At 52.8% G+C, this 14,044-nt stretch overlaps 4 protein-coding genes across 4 annotated transcripts; 3 read left to right on the forward strand and 1 right to left on the reverse strand.

Moving 5' to 3' along the window:
- Positions 1-430: 430 nt before the first annotated feature.
- On the forward strand, positions 431-1,187 carry ALT_2959 (DNA-directed RNA polymerase II core subunit RPB11; the record flags this gene model as incomplete). The annotated part of the gene is made up of 4 exons (XM_089599467.1): positions 431-500; positions 554-712; positions 773-882; positions 984-1,187. 4 exons carry the CDS (start codon positions 431-433, stop codon positions 1,185-1,187), a joined length of 543 nt encoding a protein of 180 aa, XP_089456210.1.
- A 740-nt stretch (positions 1,188-1,927) lies between these two features.
- Positions 1,928-6,585, forward strand: pan1 (actin cytoskeleton-regulatory complex protein PAN1; the record flags this gene model as incomplete). The annotated part of the gene is made up of 5 exons (XM_033564367.1): positions 1,928-2,492; positions 2,558-2,621; positions 2,679-4,736; positions 4,795-5,331; positions 5,400-6,585. 5 exons carry the CDS (start codon positions 1,928-1,930, stop codon positions 6,583-6,585), a joined length of 4,410 nt encoding a protein of 1,469 aa, XP_033420258.1.
- A 436-nt stretch (positions 6,586-7,021) lies between these two features.
- On the reverse strand, positions 7,022-10,070 carry ALT_2961 (sodium/calcium exchanger protein; the record flags this gene model as incomplete). Its single annotated transcript, XM_033564368.2, has 2 exons — positions 7,022-9,787; positions 9,858-10,070. 2 exons carry the CDS (start codon positions 10,068-10,070, stop codon positions 7,022-7,024), a joined length of 2,979 nt encoding a protein of 992 aa, XP_033420259.2.
- A 992-nt stretch (positions 10,071-11,062) lies between these two features.
- Positions 11,063-13,829, forward strand: ALT_2962 (condensin subunit BRN1; the record flags this gene model as incomplete). Its single annotated transcript, XM_033564369.2, has 3 exons — positions 11,063-11,136; positions 11,200-11,776; positions 11,838-13,829. The coding sequence occupies 3 exons, from the start codon at positions 11,063-11,065 to the stop codon at positions 13,827-13,829; spliced, it is 2,643 nt and encodes an 880-aa protein (XP_033420260.2).
- Between the last annotated feature and the right edge of the window lie 215 nt (positions 13,830-14,044).

Raw genomic sequence — 14,044 nt, forward strand, 5'->3', positions numbered from 1 at the left:
ACTTGTCATTCTGTCAAGATGAACGCGCCAGATCGGTAAGCAAGATTAGTTCCACTGTCTATGGACAACGCGTCTTCATTTTGATGTCTTGTCTGCCTTCTTTATCTTGTCCGGTCTTTTGTTAGGAGATCTCCCTCATAATTGCAACAAAAGGTGATGGAAGGGTTGTCCCTTGCCGAAAGTGGAAATGGAAGATGTTGCCTTCACTATGTGCAACCCTGGAACAGGGTTTCCAGCTTGGTCGTCTGCGCTCTCGGCGACGCAATCACCCACCTTCCTCATGCTTGTGTCTACCATCATCAACACAACTTCTGTTGACAACCCATTTCCCTGTTGACCTGATCGTGGACCGCTTGTCTTCCTTTGCCCAACGCCCTATAGTTTCTACATCTTGGCCTCTGGTCTTGTTCTTTGAGAGAGTCCTGTCGCCATGAGTCCAAAGAAACCATTCATGCTCCCCAACGAGATGGCCTACGCTCGTTGGATACATGCTGCTGGTGGTTCCCGTAACAATAATGCCTGCCACTCTTCCATAAATTTGGACAATGACCAGCCGCGCAGGTGCTCGCTCATATCCGATTCACTTATCTCAAGATACTCTACAAAGTCAACGAGCGTTGGGTATTCAGGCTGACACTGTGTCTTTTCTTTAGTTTCGAATCTTTTGTTCTGTCTCCTGGAGAAGAGAAAGTCGAGGTTGAGGCCGATACTCGTAAGTTCTTCCATCAAAATTCGCGGTGCAAATCAATGACGACCGATCTAATGCATCTAGGCATTCCATCTTCCTCTATTTTCACTTTCAACAAAGAGGACCACACGCTCGGCAACCTCCTCCGCTCCCGTCTTCTGCAAAATTCTCATGTGATCTTCGCTGGTTACAAGGTATGTCCGCCTTGGAAGCCGTGTTTCCCTCAAATTTATTTGAGGTCTTAAGGGCTTTCCTTGAGAGCTCTGTGATGTATGACTCTGACGAATTGTCTCAGGTTCCCCATCCTCTAGTTCCCAAATTTGAACTCCGCGTTCAGACTGATGGCGAGATCACCCCTAAGGATGCTCTGCTCGCCGCCTGTCATGACCTTGTCAAGGACCTGGGCATTCTTTCCCGCGAATTCACCAAAGAATACGAGCTGCGTAAGATGGTCGGAGCTACCCAGCAGCAGCAGAATGGTACTGCAGAAGGTGCTTAGAACATAGGCTGCGATACTGGCGAATCGAAGCTGATTTGCATCTGCTTGTTTTCCTCTGGTCTGGATTTTGGCGCCTCTGGTTTATGCGAATCACCTGTACATTAAAACGGGGCCATTTGCCATATTTTCCATGCATTGTCTTGTACGGGCTTGATGGTATCGGAAATGGCACGTTACGCGAGATGATGATTTGTCGAGTTGCTTAAAGTTTGGGCTCGGGTCTTTGGAGGAGCCTCTACACTACGAGTTCATCATGATAATGAGGGATGTTGATTGCTGTCTCTAATGATAACGTCCAATTGAATGACTATTCTTATGCAACAACAAGCAGCAGTCGAGACTTTAATACCGCGTAGGGGTTCAAAGCTACAATCAAGATTGCATTTGTGACTGGAATATCTTCAAGCTGCGATGGGTAAGCTACTGTGTATGTACGCACTGTGGGTTATATTTAGTTGACGCTTTGGATCACGAGGGGTTGGAGCCTGGGTTCCTGGAAATTGAGGCTCCACATCTCCATTTTGGGCTAGCGCCGATATTGCCTCCGCGTGCCTGAACGTCCAGGCGTCACCACAGCCGCAGCTCCTGAATCCCTCCTCCCAACTCTATCTTGCATCGTTTGGTTTCTTTCGTTCATCTGCTTCTTTGTCGTCAATTTCCTTGTTACTTGATAGTGATTTGATCTCTGTATCTTCTCGACTTGCAGTACCTATTTTCCCACTTCTAATGCGAGCGCTGTGATGTACTCTTCGTCGAACTCCTTCTTGGGCGGCGTCAACAACGCCCGCCCAGGACAGCCGCCTTTCATGCAGCAACCTCCATACTCGCAATTCCCTCAGGGTCAGCAACAAATACCACAACAGACTGGGTTTCAACCACAGCCGACCGGATATGGACCTCAATCGGCCTCTCATCTGCAGCCTCAGCCAACGGGATTCCCTACTGGACAACTGCAACCTCAGTTCACAGGCTTCCCCGGCGCAGCGCCTCAGCAGCAGCAGCAACAGCTTGGCGGCTATCAGGCGCTCGCCCAACAGCCGCAGTTCACGGGTTATCCTCCTCAAAATCAACCACCGTCGCTTCAGGTTCCTTCGACCACCGGCCTGCCCACTCGACTTGCTCCCAGGACGTCTTCGGAGATAGCCAACTCGTTCAGCGATGGTGCCGGCGTGGCGCCTCCACCACCACCCAAGTCTTCGGGGAGCAAAATTCCTAACATACGGCTATCGTTCATCACTGCGCAAGACCAAGCCAAGTTTGAGCAACTTTTCAAGTCCGCGGTGGGAGATAGTCAGACAATGGACGGTTGGTAGTCCTCAGATGACATCGCGTGATTGTGAGAATGATTTGCTGAAGTGTCTCACATACAGGGGAAAAAGCTAAGGAGCTGCTTCTACGTTCGAGACTTCCCGGCAGTGAATTGTCGAAAATATGGTGGGTAAAATGCCAATTGTTCTGAAGGCTGATCGTGAAGCTGATTATTCAATCCAGGGTTCTGTCCGATACCACCAAGTCTGGGCAATTATTCTTCCCCGAATTTGCTTTAGCCATGTACCTCTGCAATTTGAGGATCACGGGTCGAGAACTTCCAGCGACTCTACCGGACAAGATCAAGAATGAGGTTTCAAGTATGGTGGATATCATCTCATTTGGGGTTCCCGACACAGAGCCGCAAGCCGCTGCAAGAACAAACGTTCCCAGCTTCGATGCTCCATTATTGGAGAACAAATCTGCTCCCCCGGCTCCTCAGCATCCTAAGCCGCAACAGCCATCGAATGCACAGTTTCTTTCGCAACTTGCTGCGCAGCCCACAGGCTTTGGTCCTCAAGCAACCGGGTTGCAGCCCAATCAACCCTCTCTTCTTGGAGCGAACGCAGCTCTCGCCCCACAGGCTACAGGTTTCCCCGGACAGTCTCAGCAGCAGTATCTACAGCCCCAGCCAACAGGTTTAATGACCAATCCTCAAGCTACAGGCTACAATGGTCCCCGTCCCCCACTTCCGCCTATGCCTACCGGATTTGGCTCGAATCTTAGTTCAATGCAGACAGGTGGATTGGTTGCTCAGCCGACTGGAATTCCCGGCCAATGGGGGTTTGTTAACGCACCGTCGTCGGGTTTGCCCAACATCGAGGCCTTGAAACAGCAACTCATGCCTCAGCCTGGTCGTGAGGGCGGGTTTACGACAGCCGGTCTCTCTGGCAATGCTAATATTCCTTGGGCAATCACAAAGGAGGAGAAGAAAATTTACGATGATCTCTTCCGAGCATGGGATGGCTTCCATAAGGGCTTCATAGGCGGCGATACCGCTATCGAAATCATGGGACAAAGTGGCCTGGATCGCAAAGACTTGGAGCGAATCTGGACCCTTGCGGACCCCAACAATCGAGGCCGTTTGAACATGGACGAATTCGCTGTGGCTATGCACTTGATTTACAGAAAACTCAACGGGTATCCAGTCCCAAATCGTCTACCCCCTGAGCTAATTCCTCCATCAACGAGGAACTTGAATGATTCAATAGGCGCGGTCAAGTCTCTGCTGTCTCAGGATGCAGAGAATCGCAAATCTTCTGGCGCATTCTTGCAACCTCAGAAGACGGGTGTGAGTTACCTCAAGGAGCACTCATTCCGTGGCGGTGCAAGGTCTCCAGGATTCGGCCGCAAGGATGCCACTCTCTTTAAAAACAATGACGAGGCTGCTGCTGGTTACCGGTCTAGCGCTCGTCGTCGTATGGGTAATGATGCCCGGCCATCATCTCCCGCTGCCTCTCAGGCATCCGAGGAGGAGCTGTCTGTTGAGCAGCTGAAGAAGAAGATCCGGGAGACTCAGATCATGCTTGATGCTGTGGATTTCAAAGATGAAAATCGAGTCGAGGAGGATGAGGTCTTGGATCGCCGTGATCGTCGGGAAGCGGAAAGCCTCATGGATCGAATCCGTCGCGTTCAGGACGATATCGACACCAATCCTAATGCAGCCTTCCGTAACCTGGATAATGGCGCCGAAAAGAGATCCTTGCGTCGTCAGCTTCAAGCCTTCGAGGACCAGGTTCCTCAGGTCGCATCAGAGGTCCGCCGTATTGAACGTGAGATTGCCGATGCCAAACTTGAACTTTTCCGCTTGAAGGACGCAAAGGCACATCCAAATAGTGCTGCCAACATCGTTGGAACAGGACCCGGTGGCACCGTTACGGAGGCGGATCGTATCAAGGCCCGCGCCCGCGCAAGGATGCAGGCTCGGGCCGCCGAACTTGCTGGCAGACCAGTGCCTGCTTCAGTGGACGATGATGGAGCTGCAGCTCGCAGGTTGGAGGCTGAAAGTACCAGTATTCGAGCAGACCGAGAGAAGAATGAGGCCATGACGCGTGACGTCGAGGAGAGCGTGAGGGAGTTCACTCGCAGTCTTGAAGATAGCCTCAAGGAAGAGAATGAAACTTCGACACGTGAGCATGAACGGCGTCGGTGGGAGGATGCCTTGGGGGTGGAGGACGTCATTCGGGACTTCATCTACGACCTGCAACGAGGCAGCCGAACGGCACACATCCGTAAGGAAGAGTAAGTGACAAAACCGTATTAAAACGTACCTTAATCGAGCTCGAAATAACAATTGCAGGGAATCAAGAGCTTCTGCTCAAGAGCAGCGACTCCGGCACGAAGAGCCGTCCGCCGGTGTCTCTCGGTTGTCCCCTTCGCCTTCCGCTGGTTCTGCAGGTTCGTTACCGGGATCCACTCATGAAGACCGAGTGGCTGCAGCTAGAGAGCGTGCCCAAAGACGTATCGCGGAGCGCATGGCGGCTGCCGGTCTGAAGCCGCACACTGACACCTCTGAGACCCTTCTGCAACGCCAGGAGCGGGAAAAGAGGGAGCGAGAGGAGCGTCTGCGACGAGCAGAGGAGGAGGACGCGAAGAGAGAGCAAGAGAGACAACGTCGCTTGGCTGAGGAGCAGCGTAGCACTTCTAACGCACCTGCCAAACCTGTGGGCAAGAAGCCACCCCCAGCTCCGCCTTCACGCCGAGGCCGCACGGACAGCGCGGGCCAGGCTGAAGTGAAAAAGGCCGCAGAAGAAACGGTTACTGCGGAACAGGCAGCCCGCGAACAAGCTATCAGGGAGGAGCAACAGGCACAAGAAGAGGAGACGAATCGCCTCGAGTAAGACCCATCACCCTACCATTGTTGCTTCAAGGTACATTTCTAACGATGCTCTCACTCTCCTGCAGAATGGAAGCTCAGAAGCGTGAGGAGGAACTCCTCAAGGAGAAAGAGGCACAAGAATCTCGTCTCCGTGCACTGGAGGAGCAAGTCAAGCAAGGCAAGATCCGGAAGCAAGAGGAGAAGCGTCGCAAAGAAGAAGCCGAACGGTTGGCCAAGGAAAAGGAAGCCGCACTTGCAGCTCAGCGCGCTGAGATCGAGAGGGCCAAGGAACGAGAGCGGCAGCTTCAGCTAGAATTGGAAGGTCTCGATGATGAGGAGAGTTCATCTGATGACGAAGGACCAGCGAACATCACCCCTGAGGACAGCACACCGACCCAGAGCCAATTACTCCCCACAGTGACTCCTGCGGCTCCGGTTTCTGCACCAGAATCTGAACAGGCTGGCCGTTTCGAGGATACTTCCTCTCAGGCTCCAACTGTGAGCTTCAGCCCAGAGACAGAGTCCAAAAACCCGTACTTCAAGATAACGCACCAGGCCGCTGACACACAAGTGGCCTCTCCTCCACCCGCGCCGCAGACCAACGTCACCTCCCCCAAGGCTGATGTACACTCGACCAATCCTTTCCACCGTCTCGCACAGCAGGAGAGTTCGAAACCTGCTTTTACTGGATCCGCGCCTCTGGAGCGCAAATCTCGCGCGCGTCCTGAAGCAGACGATGACTGGTCTGCTGCAGGGTCTGAGCTCGACTCGTCTGACGATGACGACGACGAGCGGCCAGGAGGTGGTAGTGCTAAACAACTCGCAAGTATTCTGTTTGGTACTATGGCACCACCACGACCTTTGAGTGCTATGGATGACAAATCGCCCTCCAAGTCGTCGACCCCAGTGCAGGACAGCCCTGTTACCTCTCTCCCGGTGCCTGAGCCGAACGGCAGCCTCTCTGCACCTGCTGCCCCTCCTCCGCCACCTCCTCCTCCCCCACCAGCGGCAGTACCCAGCTATGATCCATCCTTCGCACCGCCCCCACCTCCTGCACCACCTATGGCACCACCTGCGCCACCTCCAGGCCCTCCACCGCCCCCGGGTCCTCCACCACCGCCAGCTCCTCCGGCTGCCGGTGGCCCGTCTACGCCTGCAGGAGCACCCGATCGTAGCGCGCTCTTGGCCTCGATTCAAATGGGCAAAGGGCTTCGCAAGGTCCAAACCAATGATCGGAGCAAGAGCTCAAGTGCCGGTCGTGTGCTTGACTAGATTCAAGGCCAGTTGACGCACGTGCCAGCGATGTATTGCCAGTGAACATCAGGGACTGTATATTGTGAATTGGAAATCGATATACCGTAGAAAGTACCTATAGCGTTATATGCTTGCTTGTCTTTCGATCTCGGTTGCCTCAATTGTAGCTAATCATAGTCGGCCAGAAATTGTATTTTCAGTCGACATCGACTGTGCACATAAACAGCTCATAACTTCAGCGACCGTCGAATAGACGCGCTCAACTGCCGTCGTGGCCAAAAGAAAGTATATACATACATGATAGAAGTCATTGCTCAAAATAGTAGACAGCGTTGCAAAGTAAACGTACAAGGGCCGCAGGAAGGCGCCAAACCCAAGCATGAGTAAGAGTGGTATCCAAGAGAAAACTCAAGAACAAAGATCACCAAAAGAAGGGAGAAGCCAAGGCTCAAGGCTAGTTAAGGACCTCAGCGATTACGTTCCCTAACGTGCTGCAGGCCCATAAAATGATCAGACCCCAGCCAATTTTCCGATCCATTCTCCAATTATTCAATGGAACGACAATCAGCAAAAGGAGCAAAGTAGCCAGAAGTGTAGCGCCACTAATGACCAGGACCTTAGAGATAGCAATCTCGTAAGAACCCTGACGAACGGCTTTCGTTTCTGGCTTCGCTTTCACGGTCATGTAAAGACCGCCCAGGCCAATTCCCAACAGGATATTTAGCATCGGCCCTCCAAAACAGGCACTTAAAGCCATGACTGGGTATCCTAGGCGGGCAACGGTAATATCGGCGACAAGATCACCAAGGGAGTTCCCCACAGCGAACACAGTAAGCCCTAAGAGGGAGTCGCTAATATTCAGAATGACTCCAAAAGTCTTGAGAAGGTTGACCACTTCCGTGGCTATGGTTGCGATCCAAAAGATTGCGACCACGAAGCCCAACATGGCCAGGAAGGGGCGCCAAAAGGAGGAAGGCCGCGAGGAGCGGCCATTCCTTGTACTCACCACAAGGCACGCAAGACATAGAAATGAGAAGAGAAGGGCGCACATGGATGGGAGGAGCAGATGGCGGACCTTCATCTCGGGATCCATCGTAGTCCATGCGATCAAGGCGACAAAAAAGGGCCCCATGAAGAGCTGTACGCAAAGCAGCCACTGGCACGAATCTTTCGGCTGAGAAGCTGATGGGGTCGGCGGCTCGAGGGCTGGCAATTCGGAGTCCCATCGTCGCCTTTCTTGTAGCGACTGAGCTTTACCTGCGAGCGAACCCACATCCTGAGCGCCTAGATCACGGTCTAGAGTTCGAATAAGTGGACTGTCTTCCGGCAGTCTCACTCGGGGTACTGCCGACTCTCCACCGTCCGCCGAGGGTAATACATTAGGCGCGGGGTCACCTTCAGGTTGTGCTGGTTCCACAACAGGAAGAGTAATTGTGAGTAGCAACACACTTGGCGCTGCAACGACCCCCAACAGTCGTTCTAGGAAGCTCTTGGCCCTCCAGTCAGCCAAGGTCGGGAAGAGCACCGGCATAACGGACCTCGCGACGCAGCATGGGGAAAGCAATGGCCACTTTGCTGGTGATGAGGACCGATGACCTTCATCCTCAAAGTCGTTGTCATGAACTTGCAACGTCTCTGTAGGGCTGGTAGGGGCCGGAAGAGGTATGTTTGGCGCCCTTGATTGCATGGAATCGATGGCGTCTGGAAAAGGAGGAAACGGGCTGGAGGGGCTTCCCGGAGCAACTTCAGCGCCGCGCGTGGCATATGAAGTCCCTAGTGGGGAGACGTCCAGCGGGGACCGCATAAGGGGAGAGTCCGCCTGGTAGTTTGGCGAGTGGAAGGTACCTGGTGGTGCAAGTAGGTTGGGGCTGGCAGACCGGGCGGCACCTGCTATACTTGAATCCCGCGAGGGTCTGCCAGAGGACGGTAATGATAGAGTTGTCGCAGTCTGGTCAGTTTGGGGTATCTGAGGCTGGAACCTCTCTTCGCTTCCGGAAGGCCGACTAACGGTCACACGAGGCTGTGGCGTACCCGAAGTGAAGACGCTGGTATCCAGCTTGAGCCCCGCAGCATCGTTGGCAGACACAGCACGAACCCGAGAGGAGCCTGCTGCACTATTCGGCGATAGAAGACGGTTGTTTCCGGAGGGTCTGCTGGTTCGGGGATGGGATGCGACTGATAAATTGTCCTGCAGTGGTGAAGGCGCGCGCGCAAGGTCTGGATTATCAAAATATCTGTCGAGCCCAATGGGTGTGCCCCGATTGATGTTACGGGACTTCTGCAGGGAAGAGAGTACGGTCTGGAACTCCAGCGCGCCAACGAGGCTGGGTCTGATGGGATTCAATGTGTTGCGCCTGCGCGTAGAGGGGCGGAATACGTGCATATTCTCACTTATTTCAGCCAGATAGCGGTTGCGCGCGTTCTCATCCTCGTCACCATCTTTCCAAGCCGGCAAATCGGATCCTTGCAATGCGTCGAAATCTTCAGTCGAAGGTCCGCGGAGAAGACTCCTCGACTCCGACGCAACGCCGGGGTCATCCTCTTCCACCTCTTCTTCGATTTCTAGCTCTTGGTTTTCCGGGATGTGGAAGTGAGCCCGTGCAGCTAAGTTCCTCTCGTAGGCCCGACGGCGCCGTACAAGGTACCAGTGCCATGTGACAACCAAGATCACGTAGAAACCATACAGGCCAACCATAGTTGCCGATTCCCAGGCATGAAGCCTTCCGTCAGCTAGAAGAACCATACTGAAGCTGACAGCAATGACAAAGTATCCCACGTCCCGGACGAAGCTTCGCCGAGCAACCTTGAACGGCTGAACCAGGGCCATGGAGCCTGCTACTACCGACGTAATGAAGCTCGCAGCACCGATCAGCTCCCCGATCGCCAGGCTACCGCTGTTTGACCTCATGGCAGCAAACGTTGAGAAGACATCGGGGCTGCCATTTCCAAATGCGAGGAATGTGACACCGGTTAAACTCTCACTCATCCCGAGAATGCTGGCCAAGGTACTCAAATCTATACATAAGAAGTCGCTTGCAGCAATACCTATGGTGCTGAAAAGCAAGGATAGCCACAAGATGAGGACGATGAAAGCTATAGGTTTGGCATTTGCAAATGTGCAATAGTACAGCTGGATATATGAGAGTAATCCATCCTCAAGGTCGGAGCAATTGGCACGGACGAAGGAGCATTGATCCTTGGCTTGACGGACCGAACGGCACTGTAAAAAAAAATAAAAAAAGATAAGCTTTATTAGCATATCTGCAAAGGAAAGCGTCCTGTATTCGTACCTCTGGCTCATTGTTGCTTTGCAGGACGTCCGCTCCTCGCTTGACATGAAGCGGGGAAGATGCTGCCGAGGGATTGTTCAAGTTCCCCAGAGACCAGCTGATCACCGAAAGAACGATTAACGTCAGAAAAGCCCAATAGAACGGTCGAACAGAATAGCGACGTTTCTGACGGATCGGTGATCGTCTTGGGTACAGAGTCAGGTTGCTTGCCATAGTGACCACTGCGGCATCATGAGCAGTAGGGAAGATGGCAGAGGAAGAAATTGCGGGGGATCATCTAGCGATTGGAACCATATAAGAAAGGACGAGAAGGCAGCAACACAAGAGGACTGAGAAACGAAGATCCAGACCGTGTGTAAATAATGGCTGGTGGTGGTGGATGAGGCAAGATCGGCTGGCGGAGGAGGGATGATGGGCATGTCTCCATGTCCTACGTAGACCATCATAGATAAGCAGATGCGGACGGATAAGATACCTAGATAGAACACCTGTACGTCTACTGATACGCGGTAGCCGACGAGTGATGTCAAGCCAAAAAGCTGGTAGTGTGGCTGTGTTGTGGCGGAGGCGGTGCTACGGTAATTAAAGCATATGTCACTCCCATAGTCATTCATAAGGAGAATCTCGCTTGGTAACTGAGCAAAATCCATTAGTTATTAGAGAAAAGATAATCTGTATTGGAGTGTCATCCACATATCTACTTGTGTATCTAGGCAGGCATCATGAAGATCTGGAGTACGTAGAGGTACATAAACATACCAAGAATATTCTAAGGTACGAGACCGACTCAGTCAAATACAGATGGTATTGAAGTAAGGTAAGGTAATGTGTTGAATAAGTCTGTATTATTACACAGTGCACAACATACTTTAGCGACACTAGGTCAGCTGACTTTGTGCCTACCCCGATGAGGTTAGTTATTGCACAAGTGGTTGCTCTGAGCTGGCGTATGTTTTTGTTGATGTTGTTTGTTCTTGTCCGGCCAAAAGAGGAAACCAGCACGAAAAGAGGAGACCCAGCGCCATCACATCGCATCACCTGGACCGTCGAAGCCCGTGGATCTATCATCAAGAAATGAAGCACAGCTTTTGAGATCGCTAATAGCTTTCCTATCCTCTGATCTTCCCTCATTTTCTGTCAATCTTTTTCTGAACACCAGGTGGCCATCAGTCAGGTATCCCTTACTGCTGGGGTAACCATTCGCCATGCCCCGCGTAGCAAATCCTAAACATCGCCGCTCAAATGGCGCATCAACGCCTCACAAAAACTCGCCTATGAAGTAAGAACTCAACCTGAATGGCGCTTTAGGATGCAAAGGAGAAGACGATGTTGACAAGCTCAGGATCCCTTTGAACGATGACACCGGGGAGAAGGCCGCCCGTTTGGAGGCCCGACAAGCCCGCCATGACCGCCAGATGGATCAGATCAAGGCTGCCGTCAAGACGCCAATGCCTCCTCGACGATACACGTATGACCGCGCTTCGAGTATGAGTCCCGGTACCCCTCGGGGATCAGGACACCGCGGACGAGAGAGTGATGCTGATGGACGACGAGCGGTGACCCCAATGAAACGGGTCCCTATTTTGGCAAACTTCGAGGAATGGATGAAGATGGCCACGGACAACAAGATCAATGCGAACAACTCCTGGAACTTTGCTCTGATTGACTACTTCCATGATATGTCTCTACTCAAGGAAGGCGATGGTGTCAACTTTCAGAAGGCTAGCTGCACGCTTGATGGTTGCGTAAAGATTTATACAAGCAGAGTCGACAGCGTTGCGACAGAAACAGGTAAACTGCTAAGTGGGCTGGCGGACAGCCGTGAGAAGCGGGGTCGTGAGACTGGCGCGGACGGTGAGGGTGATGATGAGGACGACGAGGAAGGGGAAGATGGAACCACCAGGAAGTCGCGGAGAAAGGTACGGATAATCATATAACCGCTTCAGTGACTTTGGACCGGTCTGATTTTGATTTCACCAGGCCCAGAGAACACACGAGGCTACGCTTGCGCCTTCCTTTGCCGCGCTTCAGCTGAAAAAGTTTGAGCTCGAATTCTCAGTTGACCCGTTATTCAAAAAAGCCTCCGCAGATTTCGACGAGGGCGGGGCAAAAGGCTTGCTCCTGAACCACTTGTCGATAGATGGACAGGGACGTATCGTCTTTGACAGCAGCGACGACTCTGTTGAGGAAAGCCCGAATGACGCGGACAATACTCGCGAAGACTCGGAGGACCCTGAACGCCCGAAGTCGTCTTCGCCGGCTCCGAAGCGATCTTCTGATGATGCGTTTGAAGACGTTGAGATTGATGTAACGCCACTAGCGAGCCAATTTTTCCCCGATTTGGCGCGCCTCGATGAGCAGGATATCTGTCCGTCCCTAAAGAACTTCGACCTTGGCGATCCCACTGGATCACTCGATATTCCCTTTCTCAAGGCGCCTGAAGAATGGCGCAACGAGAAAGGCAACGAGGATGGACGAGGCGTAAACGATGCCTCTGGGATCATGCTCGACGACGACAACGCTGTCGGCTTTGACGACGACGATGGTACTCTAGCTGGATTCGATCTTAGTGAAGATGCCGGTTTTGGTGATGGGGGTGAGGCATGGGCCCGTGAGGCTGCCCTGGAGCCAATGCTGAAAGTCCATCGCATTGACCGTGATGGCGATCAGAATCAAGACGGCGACGAGGCAATGGACGATGAAGATGGGTATGCTATATCGCTTACTCATCAACCAGATAAGCGTGACCATGAAAACATTCTCAGCTATTTTGACAATGCACTTCAGAAGAACTGGGCGGGTCCTGAGCACTGGAAGATTCGGCGTATCAAGGAACATGCGGCTGCCAGCTCTGCGACTGCAGCGCCGAAGCAGCGGAAGGAAAAGGAGCCTTTTGAAATTGACTTCGCGGCACCTCTGGATCCAACCGTCGCTGAATTGATTTACACCCCGGCTAGTTCCAACTCCACCATTTCCCTGCCCAAGACACAGTGGAGAACCAAAGGGCGGAATTTGCTACCAGACGACAAGCACTTCAACTCCAGACAGCTACTCCGTCTCTTCCTCAAACCTAAGGCTCGCATGGGCTCGAAGAAACTGGTGGGCCTACGTCAATTCAACAGCCGACGACAGGACCGTACCGCGGTTAATGGGGAAATGGATGAGGCCTTCTGGGCCAGTCGCAAGCAGGAGGAGGAAGCGGCTGCCGACGAGGATGCTGCCCCTGGCGCGTATGATGCCGACTTCTTCGCGGACGACGATGGTCTCGCGTTCCCGAACGGGCTCGGTATCGCCGACGATGACGACGACAACCTGCCCTTTGCAGATGCGCGAGAGATGCTGTCCCCACCAGCTGATGGAGCTCCAGGCACAACAGCAGGGGATGCAGGAGGAGCTACGGGTATTGCTGCTCTCCTCAACATGGTAGGGGCGACGCCCAAGCCGGGCGCTGGGGGCTTTGGCTCACAATTGGTGACACAAGGCGGACGGCGAGCACGACCTGAATACGTCGCCTATGCAAGAGTCGCCAAGAAGATCGACGTGCGGAGACTGAAACAAGAGATGTGGAAGGGCATGGGCGAAAGGTTGATCGCATCCACAGAATTTGATTCCACACCGCAAACAATGGCTGGGGACGATGTCAATCAAGTACAAAATAATGAGGTCGAGGCTGATGCACCGCCAACACCCACACCCCAAAGACCGCAGCCAGTCGATGGCTCGGAAGAACCGAAGGAAGACCGTCGGTTACGATTCACGCAGATCATGAATTCCCTCAAAAAGGTCTATCCGCCAGAGAAGCTTCGTGACATCAGCACCTCTTTTGGCTTTATCTGTCTTCTTCACTTGGCCAACGAGCAAGGTCTCATCTTGCAAAACGACGGTCTGTCCGAGGGCGTTGGCGCGGGCTCATTAGAAGAGATTTATGTTGCCAAAGACGCGAATGCTGTTATTGACGAAGCGTGTGCTTGAACTAATCATTTGATGGCCCACCCCGGATAAACGTCAGGGACGAAGATGCTGTATATTCTTGAATACCTTGTTCATTCAGAATGCTACGAAGTGCTACATGAGCAATCCTCGCAGATTATGGATTGGGATGGGGGATACACTTGCGGAGGAGTTGGTGGAATTTATATTGTTATTTACCGCAGGTTTTCACCCAATTGACCTTTTTGATGATGAAT

The sequence above is a fragment of the Aspergillus lentulus genome (genome assembly GCF_001445615.1).
Source record: "Aspergillus lentulus DNA, contig: Alt05, strain: IFM 54703, whole genome shotgun sequence".
Classification (NCBI taxonomy): domain Eukaryota; kingdom Fungi; phylum Ascomycota; class Eurotiomycetes; order Eurotiales; family Aspergillaceae; genus Aspergillus; species Aspergillus lentulus.